Here is a 10247-nt window from a genome sequence, read left to right as displayed (position 1 = left end):
ACTTCTCTCTGCATCAGAATGTATATGTAACCAAGTACACACAGTGCATAAGGCTACAAAACGATGGAAGCTTGCTGTGAATTCTGTATATTAGCTACATGCACAGCAAGACAGTGCACGTGCTCTTAATGACACGGCTAAGTATAATAGATGGTTTTATAACAATGATACATTACTGAATATTGATTTAAGTGGCTTCATTCTGAAACAAGAAAAAGGTGTTTGGCTTTTGGCATTCAGCTAAGATGAACAAAGTTTCTTCCTTATTTTAATTGAACAGTTTCAGCTTTGCTGCCAACAGAGCGGGGTGCAGGAAAATGTCACTTACCAGAACTGAACACTGAGTGGTGCTATTTGAACAAAAATGGATTGCATCTGGTCCTTAAAAGGTTTGGGATGTGCTAGGTAACTTTCTGAGTAATAACATTTGGGTTAAAAAACAAACAGACAAGAGCCAAGTTTCATGTGAATTGCTGTCAAAATTGCCTGATGATAACATGTAGCCCAGCTGCCCATGCAAAAAAACCATTCTCTTTTAATCTTTGTAAGTTGTCCAGCATTGAAACCATACAACAGCAAGCTTACAAGAAAACTGTGACAGTTGTAACGGGATTAAATGTGTTGTGCAAGGATCTACACCATCTCTGAAGATCATTGGCTTAGCCTACCTGGAAAATAAATAAACACACGGCATAGTCACTTAGCTTAACTTGCCATGTAGATTCCAAACAAAGATAATAACAAACCAAAACATTTGCAACCAAAACATTCACCTGATGCATTCGCTCGCACTAAGCATAACAAAGAAGTTTTTTACAATGAGGGTGGTAAAACACTGGCACAGGTTGCTCAGAGAAGCTGTGGCTGCCCCATCCCTGGAAGGGTTCAAGGCCAGGTCGGACGGGGCTTTGAGAAACCAGGTCTGGTGAAGGTGGCCCTGTCAACAGCAGGGGAGGGCTGAAAAGAGATGATTCTAAGGGTCCCTTTCCACGCAAATTACTCTATGATTCACAGTATTCACCAGCAGTGCAGTGATAAGGGAGCGAACTCCTTCGCTGTGTTAAGCTGATGCACCTCTTTGTCTAACATGGACTGTAAAAGGCAAGAGCCCGAGGAGGAGCACTGGACTGAGCTGTTCTTACTACTGGCGAGAAGAGACCGAAATGTTAAGTGGTACAACAAGAGGAAACAGCCCCAGGTTGCTCCGCTGAAGTTCAGACCGCTCCGCTGAAGTTCAGACCGGAAACCGATACACCGAAAAGGGCTCTCAGGCACTGGAACAAGCTGCCCAGGGCAGTGGTGGAGTCACCACCCCGGAGGCATTTAAAAGATGTGCAGATGTGGCACTTGGGGGACACGGTTGAGCGCGGACCTGACAGTGTTCGATTCACGGTGGGACGGGATGATGCGAAACACCTTTTCCCCCCTCAGGCACTCCGCGATTCCCGGCCCCTCACGGCCCCTCGTCCCCGGCGCCGCTCAGGCCCCGCCCCTTGCCCCGCCCTCCCCGGGCTGGCCAATCGCAGCCCCTCCCGCCCCGGGCTGGCCAATCGCAGCCCCTCCCGCCCTGGGCTGGCCAATCGCGGCCCCGCCCCTCCGCCCCGGCTGGCCAATCGCGGCGCAGCGCGGTCGCCATGGCGACGCGGGACGCGGCCCGGCCCGGCCATGGCCTCCTACAGGCTCGGGGTCCGCGTGGGGAACTGGCTGGAGGAGGAACTGGCGGAGGAGGTACCGCCACCCCAGGCCTCGCCAGGCTGCCCCCCTGCTCTCTAAATCCACTTCAGACGCGAGATTTTGGGTGCTGGCTAACACGTCTGCTCCTCTCTCCTTTGCCAACAGGAGCGCCTGAGGGATTTTATCCGTAAGAGGGAACAAGGACAACTTTTAGGACAGAGATTGGCCAGACTTCAAGAGAGTGTTTTCAAGAAGGTAATTTTTAAAGAGGGTTGTGTTCATCCCCCCATGACCCCCCATGGAATGGCATAGCTCTTATTGTGCACTAAGAATGCTACAGAATTTATGTGCTAAAATACTTCTGATATGAGGTTCAGCTAATGCTGTAAAATACTGTGTAAATTTTAATTTAGGTAGAGCTGTCGGTATCTTCTGATGGATTTGTTCACTTTGGAGACACTGTGTTGCTTATGAACCCAGACAAGGAATCCTCGAAGGAGAGGGAGCCCGAAATCTCTGGTGATGTGACTCTGGCTGTTGACATGGATGAAGTATCCCTGTACTCAGATGAACCCCTGCAGATCTCACATGGACTTAGTGCAGTCAAGAGCGTGGACCCTATGGGTCGAAATGCTTTCTGTATTGTAAGGTCTGGTACTTTATTCTGACTTGTTTTCAGCTATTATTTTAGCTTTAGCTACCTTGTTTTGGGAAATAGGCAGCGATGTTTGCTAATATACAAAGGAATTTGAGTAAATTTAATTTACTTAAGAAGGAGTATTCAGTCATGCATTATGCTTGATTCTATGCTGCATAATACTCTGATTAATTTCAAGGACCTCTAAATCAGCTTAGGTGTGATAACAGAATCCAGTTCACTGTATCATTTGGTAAATTCTGCAGCTGTTTTTATTATGCTCATATTCCAGTTGCAGACAAAACATGTCCAAATACCACTACTATTAATATTCACTCTCCTGCAAGCAGAAATATGTGTCATTGCTTTTGCTTTCCATGAAGTGGACATGGTTCTGTTGTCCTAAAAACCCAGCATATTCTCTCTCTCAAATATATATTTAATTGCTGCTGTTTGTTGGAGAAGAAAGAGAAGAACAGAGTCCTGCTCAATAGTCAAAGCCTCTGCCCTAGGTTAAGATATTTAACCTATTTTAGAAAGTAAACAATACAAAATATTGTTCACAAAACAACATCTAACTGTAGACCAAAACGGACAAAAAACCCCTAAATAATAGTAAAACTGATTATTTGAATGTATCTTTTTTCCTTTTTGCTATTTTAACAGTGTTGATGGAAGTGCAGTGGGCGAACCACTTAGATATGGGCAAAACTTCCTTATTGGGACAAAAGGAGGGATTTCTGACAAAATGGTAAGGCAATAAAATTGCAAATGGCAGTGGTAGCATATACTGATAACATGCATTGAATCCTTATCTAAGTATAGATAGATAAAGCTGTACAGTGGTTCAACATCTTAACTTCACACAACAGGCTCAGAATCATGCATAGATCAATTACCTAATTAGAAAGTTTATGCTACTTGCCTGAGATCAGGTGTGCAGACCAAGGGGGCTGTTAGCCAGAACAACTGAATAAAGGAGATCTAAAAAAGGAAAGAAAAAGAAATCACGGTTAGACTGTGAATCATTAAAGAATTCATCAAGGAGATTTTAGGGTTTTTTTTACTTTGAACAATTCACTTAAGAGTTGGACTTGATTCCTGTGGGTCCTTCCAACTCAGAATGTTCTGTGAAACTCCAGGATGAGATTTCCTTTCTTATGAAGATAATCTATAGCAGGAATACAAAGTCAGGCGCTATTCTATCATTCCAAGGGAGCAGATTTCTATTAAATGGTAACATTCTTTCCCTCTGCAAATTAAAAGCAAATAAAGTATTACCTGTATGTATGCATGCAAAATAAATCAACACAACTTTGAAAAATTTTTCCTTCTCAGCAGTCACTCTGGTGATATAAAAAATATTTGGAATGTAAATTCAATTTTAAGTTAGTATTCACTAATCTGCATATAGAATAACTACTTAATGAGTTTATCAACAGCATAGAATCTATCCTATGGGTTTTGCCTGCATAATTTTAGCTGGGAAGACTGCTCTGTCAGGAGCCAAGAGAAAAGTTTTTTGTTCAAAAATATGTTTTAAAATGACGTATCTTGTTTCTTTGACATTAACACCATCATTAATACATATTTTTATTTACAGTTTTATCTAGCAAGTGACCACAAAACATTTCGAGAATTTGCTAAAAAATCTCGCCTTCAGAAAGTCTTTTTGACAGCTGAGCTTTCCTATTTGACTTTCTGGCAAGCTAAGCCCTTGGATCCACAGCTGCGTCTTGAATATGAGGGATGTCCAGTTCCTGTAAGAAATTAAAACTGTAGGAAATGTTATGAAAATTTCATTGAAACAGGTGGATTATTGAGAAAAAAAAAAGTTATCCATTTTATTCACATATTTCCTTTATGCCAGTTCTGACCTTGATGTTTAGGAAGGGGGAGAGGGAAGGAACAATCTCTTTAATTAGGGAATCTGCTTATACAAATACTTGTTTCTGGTGTTCATTTTGAGGTTGACTTGTTCAGTTTTTCTCATCAGAAATTTTAAAAGGTTGACATTTATCATGTGAGGGTGCAGTACTTACCTGTTTTTCAGGCCTTTTGAGACACTAGATTCCATTTCCAATATTTGGAGATGTGATTAAATAACAGCTCCAGTAGATTAAATGTCTAATAAAATTCTCAAGGCATCTCCATAAGTGGATGATTTTCCAAATATTTTTAACCTTTTGCAAATACAGCATTTTCCTGTACCACATAACTGCTAGACTTCCTGAAGTGCTGGTGTACAGCAGAGTATCACAAATACAACTGTTCCTCTACAGCCGTGAACTGAGACTCATTTACATGAAATCAGCTCACTAATAAACAAAGTCAAATTTATCTAATTGTTAAAGACAGTCTTTATTCACAATATTTGTTTAAAAACGTTTGTCAAGTGTCTTCCCTTGTTCTTTTTTTTCCAGACAGAAACTAAAATTATTATTACTCATTGCTATACCAATCGCAACCTCGCCATTCCAAGGACCTTCTGTGTGTGGTAAGGATAACTTACAGCTGGCAGGGCTGTGCACAGGGATGTGCCAACATCAAGAATTACTGTAAGGAGCAGTAGAGGTGCTTTAGGAACACACTGAGGAAATGGAGAGGAATGCAGAATGCCATTCTTCTTTCCCTTATGTTACATTTTGGCCACTGTGTTGCCGCTGACAGTTGGCTCAGTCTTAGTTGTTTGGATTTTTTTTTTTTCCTTTTCTATTATCATATCATGCTTTTAGTTTTCTCTAGTTTCTTGGTGGTTCTCCCTTTGAATATCTTGGGCAATGTCAGTTGTTTATGTTACTTTTGAAGGAAAAAAATGATATATTACGAAGTGTAAGGAACAAGGGAACTGAATAAAACCACACTGCTTAAAACTCTGTGTGCTTATGTCCATCTGAATCAATGTCTCTACAAATTGAAGTTAATCCAACAATTCCAGTTAATACACATGCATTAAATTAATATTGATTAAACACTGCTAAGAGTATACCAATGTTTCCCATTAACTTCTTAGCAAGACTGCAGATTTGTATAAGATTTTTGAGGCTGAAAGGTCTGAAAGTTTGAGGCTAAAAAAGTTGAGTAGCCAGAGTCTTCCTCAGTCAGAGAGAAGTGAGGATGAGGGCTTAACCAGCTTGTACATATTGAGTTGGTGTATCAGGGCCTTTTTCTGCTGGGGCTCCTTTTAGCTCTGAGGTGAGAAAGGTGGCATTTGTCTTGGATTTCAAGTTCCTAAATTATTCATAGGAAACAAAGTGGGTTATTGTGTTTCTTGTAAGGATCTGTTATTTGAAAGTGCATGGTGATGATTCTGAGCAAGCCAAGAGAAAAATGAGAAAATCTTGAACAATTCACAAGTAATGAAGATTTGCTGAATTGGTACATATATTAATTCTCCCTGCCTATCCCCTCTCTTTTGACTTTGCAGGTCTTATTTTGGAAGAGAATTTGAAGTAATTTGTCACAATTATCTGGACTCCCACAAAGTTGAAGAAGATCAGAACCACTGGGAGATAATTACAGGAAATCCTGGTCCTGAAGATGGTACAATGCTTGAGAGACCCGAAGCTCTCCCAGAAGGGTACAAGAATGAATGAGTTTCATGAAAAGACAGAGAATATAAAAGCACAAGACTACAGCCAGTAGAGGTTGATGAGACTCTGATTCTTGTTTCTTTCTGTTTAGATTTTAGTTTGAGTGATGTTTATTTTAAAAATAGAAATGAAAGTCTGCCATTAGCAATAATTGCATATAGATTTTCATTGAATTGCTGGCTCTTGGAGTATATTTAACCAATTCTTCCAAAGGCAAACCAGTGTCACAATTTTTAAAAAGGTCAGTGGACAGTTTCCAAAACACTGAAAACCAAGCACATGCAAATTTATCATGGGATATTTTGACATTTAAAGTTCATCTGAATGAAAGCTGGTTGTTGAGCTTATTCCACCCTCCATCTAGCACAACATTGCCAATTATTAAATCACAAATGAGATTTTTTTATCTTGAAATTGTCTTCTAATTCGTGGATATAAATTGAGCTTTTTATGTTTGTCCACGTATTCTAAACACTTAAATATCAAGTAACCAAGAACTTGAGCACAGTGATACACACTAGAGACTTACAACAGCCTTTTCCATGCATCACCCTGTTCCATTTACCTCTCACCCACAGCATTTTCCAATACATGGTCATTTCTAACAAGTTCGAGAGTAAGGTAAAATTGTCAAAGAAAATTAGGCACCCACAAGTTTCATGACAGTAAATGCCAAACAGAAAATAAATATGAGATGCTGTAAGTTTATCCCAGTAAGAAAAAGATTGTAGTCTATGTTCTTACCTAATTAGACAACAGAAAGTCCACATGAAATTAAACAAAGAAAGGCCTTTGAAGGGTAAAAATTTCAGCCGAAACTCACATTTTCTTAAAAAACAAAATCAACCAAGCATAAAATGCAAAGACTTAGAAAACAGATATCATTACTTCATAGATTTACCTTTCTTTATATGGAAGCTGAAAAAGCATCACAGAGAATCTTTTAATGTATGACATTCCATTATATCCATTTAGTTAAATGTATATTTATTTCATCTCTTACTGTACCACAGGAGCAGGCTCTTTCTGCACAAAGGAAGTGAGTACCTGAGTAAAATACTACACAGATTTCCATTCATAAAAGATTCCAAAGGTCTTCAATGATTATAAAAGTCAATTAAAACTTTCTAAGTTTTCCCAAAACAAACCCACTAAACTTTCACCAAAGAAGGGATCGGTCCAAACATATCTTTAAGCTCTATTCCCAAATAGTCTGTTGAAGCCCACAGGCAAGGCTTACAAAGTTCTTGCCTTTATTCAATATAAAGTAGCAGACTGCAGCATCACCTAACTGGCACTTGGCACACAGGATCTCAGAGCAGCAGACAGCTCATGGTGCTGTGACATGCAGGTTTGCTTTGAGGGCGTGCACTGCAGAGGACAGCTTTTGAATCACACTCCTTGTGTGCAAGGATTTACAGATCTATTATAGATGGGCTGTAATACAGGAAATGATCTATTATAGATGGGCTGTTATACAGGAAATGATCTTTAGGAACCTTTTCTTTTGCTTCTGCTTTTCCTTTCATTTTCTGTGTAAGGATGTGTAACATGATGTGTGATGTGTTTGTAGAGGGTCTGTTAATATTTCAACATTCAGAGGTGAAAATTTGCACATTTTCACAATGGATTGACATGAATCTGCTTATTTTGTAGATATTAAACTAGTGAAACTTAAACTGCATGAATGCACTGCAGTGTTTCTAACTTGGCCATTGTGGACTTCTGCTGGTGTTAGATGCAGCTATTTCAACTCTAAGTCTCTTTCCTCTGGGTCAAATGTAGGAATAAAAAAGAAGAGGCTTTAAACCAAACCCATTTCTGAAACGAAGCTTCGTGTGAACTCCTGCAGGAGTGAGAGCTGTGTGGGCAGAGTGCCTGGGCTGGCTGATGTTTTGGGTAGGAGTGTTTGTGTGTGTGTTTGTGGGGAAGGAGAGCAATGCAGCCTGTACAAAAACAACTTTTGTAAAGATTTAGAGGAAAAACAAAGAGATAAACAGATACAGAAATGAGTACAAAAGCAGATAATGTTGGAATTGGGGGCTGATCAAAAGTGGCTTGGAGACTTGTGTGTTTTCATCCCTTTGTGCTTGTTGGAAAGGACTTCTTGAGCTGAAAATGAACAGGATTGAATCAATATAACTGATTCCATTAGCACTGTTAACCCCACAGATTTGTGCATATATAATAGATATTTATAATTCATCTAATTCATGATAACAAATACAGATACTTACCTGTTTCCCAGTTTTTCTTTTAAAAGCTGTTTTGCTTTTTTGCACTTCTTAATGTGGGCCACCCGATGGCAGCACATCTTTCTAAACAGCAGAATTATTGCTCCATCTGTGAAGCAACCTGAAACGTGCAAATCCAAACTAATACAATGCCACAGAAGGAAAACAAGCGAAAACAGACTTGAATTCTGGGCTACGATGTGTCATTAATGTTAAATCATGTTTTTGGAAAATAAAGTTAAGCACAAAGGTAGACAGAGCAACGCAGGACATTGTGAATTGGGTACAATCAACTTCTTTCAATTAATTGGAACATTAATTAATTTGTAACCAACGCATATTTAGAGGAAACTGGGAGATTTTCCTTCACTTTCTATGTAAAGATATGAAACTTGATGTGTGATGACCAATGCATATTTTTATTGGGGCACTGCTATTGCTTACTCCAATTTACAGAAATAAAAATTATGCACATTTTCACAACAGATTGACATAATTCTGCTTTGATTCTGTTGGTATTAAACTAGGAAAAAATCAGGCTGTGGAGAGCTCACTGTAGGGTTTGTAACTTATCCATTTGTTGATAAACACAGGATTTAATATAAAGAATTAGAGGATTGAATATTAGTGGAGAATACGAACAATCCTGCAGTTTCCAGTTAGAATCACAATATTTCTCATGGATAAGGCAATGGAGACCTGAATCATACTCCAGACCTGACCACTGGGTTGCTTTTTCTTGTCCTAATACTGCATATCATGAAATATGGGCAGTGATGCTTCCCTCCTTTGCAATGCACTTTGCTTTTTGTTGGTGTGTGGCACAGTCGTATTAAGAAAGCTTTCAATGCTTCTTCCAAATTAGACCCAATATGGATAGCTCCACAAAGTACATTGTGGGAAGATAAAACTGACTTTGCCTCCATTCCAGACAGCTCAAAAGCTGTTAGCATGAAGCCAATCCTGAGCTATTAGCCCTTGCTGAGGGACAGGGTGCATTAGTTCAAATTTAGTGCTGTGTTACAATGGCTTTTCACAGGCCTGAGGCACAGAGAGTGCTCATATCTGCACGTTTTGCTCTGCAGTTGTGTGTTAGCAGCACAATATTGAAGTAAGGGAGAAAATTCAGAGTCAGAAAAGAAAAGGTGTCTGGTTAACTCACACTTTGGCAACACTGGAAAATGAAAATCCAGTTTTAAATACGCCTTTTCACTTCCCTCTTTTGCATTCTTCCCCAACTCATATTTCACATCACTTCTCTGCCATGTTGTCTAGCCCAAACTTACTGATTTACTGTGGTTATAAAGTGCTCTTGTAGCACTCAGCACAAGTTCTTGGGCTCACACCTAATCACATCAGTATCTTCAGAGGCTGCTTTTCTCTCAGTGATTGTCATGAAGTATTCTTTTAGCTCAGATAGTTGATAGAGGAAGAAGCCATATGCAGGATTAGTAACTGGATAAAACATCTGAGGGAAAAAAGGCACAGAGAACATTACAATAAAATTCCACACATCAGGGGAAGAAAATTTCCAAGCACTGGAAAATTTGGTGGAGTTGGCAGGTAAGAGGGTGATTTTGATAACATCTGTGCCAAATCATCCTAAATTAATATTGCACATATGTTGTAATTTGAGTGGGGTGGGTGTGAAATGATCTTTTAAAACCATAGCTGTTGTTTTAGAAACACTTAAGACTTCAATGTATGAAAATTAAACTAAGGAGGCCACAAAATAAAAAGAATACAGATGTGAAATGCAAAATACATTAAATACAAGTGGAAATTATGAAATCTCTGTGTCATTTTATCAGCTACACTTCCCTTCTAATTCTGCTCTGTTTTAGGCTTTGTCCCGGGTCTTGCCTCCATTCTCTGCCTGACCTGCCTTATTTCCTTGCCCACATAGAGGGGCAAGCCTTGCTTTGTCAGCTCCCCCCTTCATGCTGGTTTGTCTTTGCCCTGGAAGCTGTAAAAGGGAATCTAATCCTCCACACTTGAGTCTCCTGGCAAAGAGGAGAAGTGGGAAAATCTGTCACCTTGCTGGATGTGTGCTGTTTCAGCAGCCATAAGGGTATCACCTACAGGATTTGCATGATAAATAAGCATTAA

The 10247-nt window shown here is 39.6% G+C and overlaps 1 protein-coding gene across 2 annotated transcripts; it reads left to right on the top strand.

Annotated features, from left to right (window-relative positions):
- The first annotated feature begins 1654 nt into the window (after positions 1-1654).
- CFAP161 (cilia and flagella associated protein 161) lies at positions 1655-6015 on the top strand. 2 transcript variants are annotated; one of them, XM_069025617.1, is made up of 7 exons: positions 1655-1728; positions 1840-1929; positions 2088-2323; positions 2978-3062; positions 3915-4073; positions 4735-4808; positions 5739-6015. In XM_069025617.1, the coding sequence occupies exons 1-7, from the start codon at positions 1666-1668 to the stop codon at positions 5905-5907; spliced, it is 876 nt and encodes a 291-aa protein (XP_068881718.1). In that variant the 5' UTR covers positions 1655-1665; the 3' UTR covers positions 5908-6015. The 2 variants fall into 2 exon arrangements, with proteins under 2 accessions (XP_068881718.1, XP_068881719.1); XM_069025618.1 differs by lacking the exon at positions 3915-4073.
- The last annotated feature ends 4232 nt before the right edge of the window (positions 6016-10247 follow it).

The sequence above is a fragment of the Aphelocoma coerulescens genome, chromosome 10, assembly GCF_041296385.1.
Source record: "Aphelocoma coerulescens isolate FSJ_1873_10779 chromosome 10, UR_Acoe_1.0, whole genome shotgun sequence".
NCBI lineage: Eukaryota > Metazoa > Chordata > Aves > Passeriformes > Corvidae > Aphelocoma > Aphelocoma coerulescens.
Note: the sequence above shows the minus strand (reverse complement) of the source record. Positions and strands in the feature narration are given on the sequence as shown.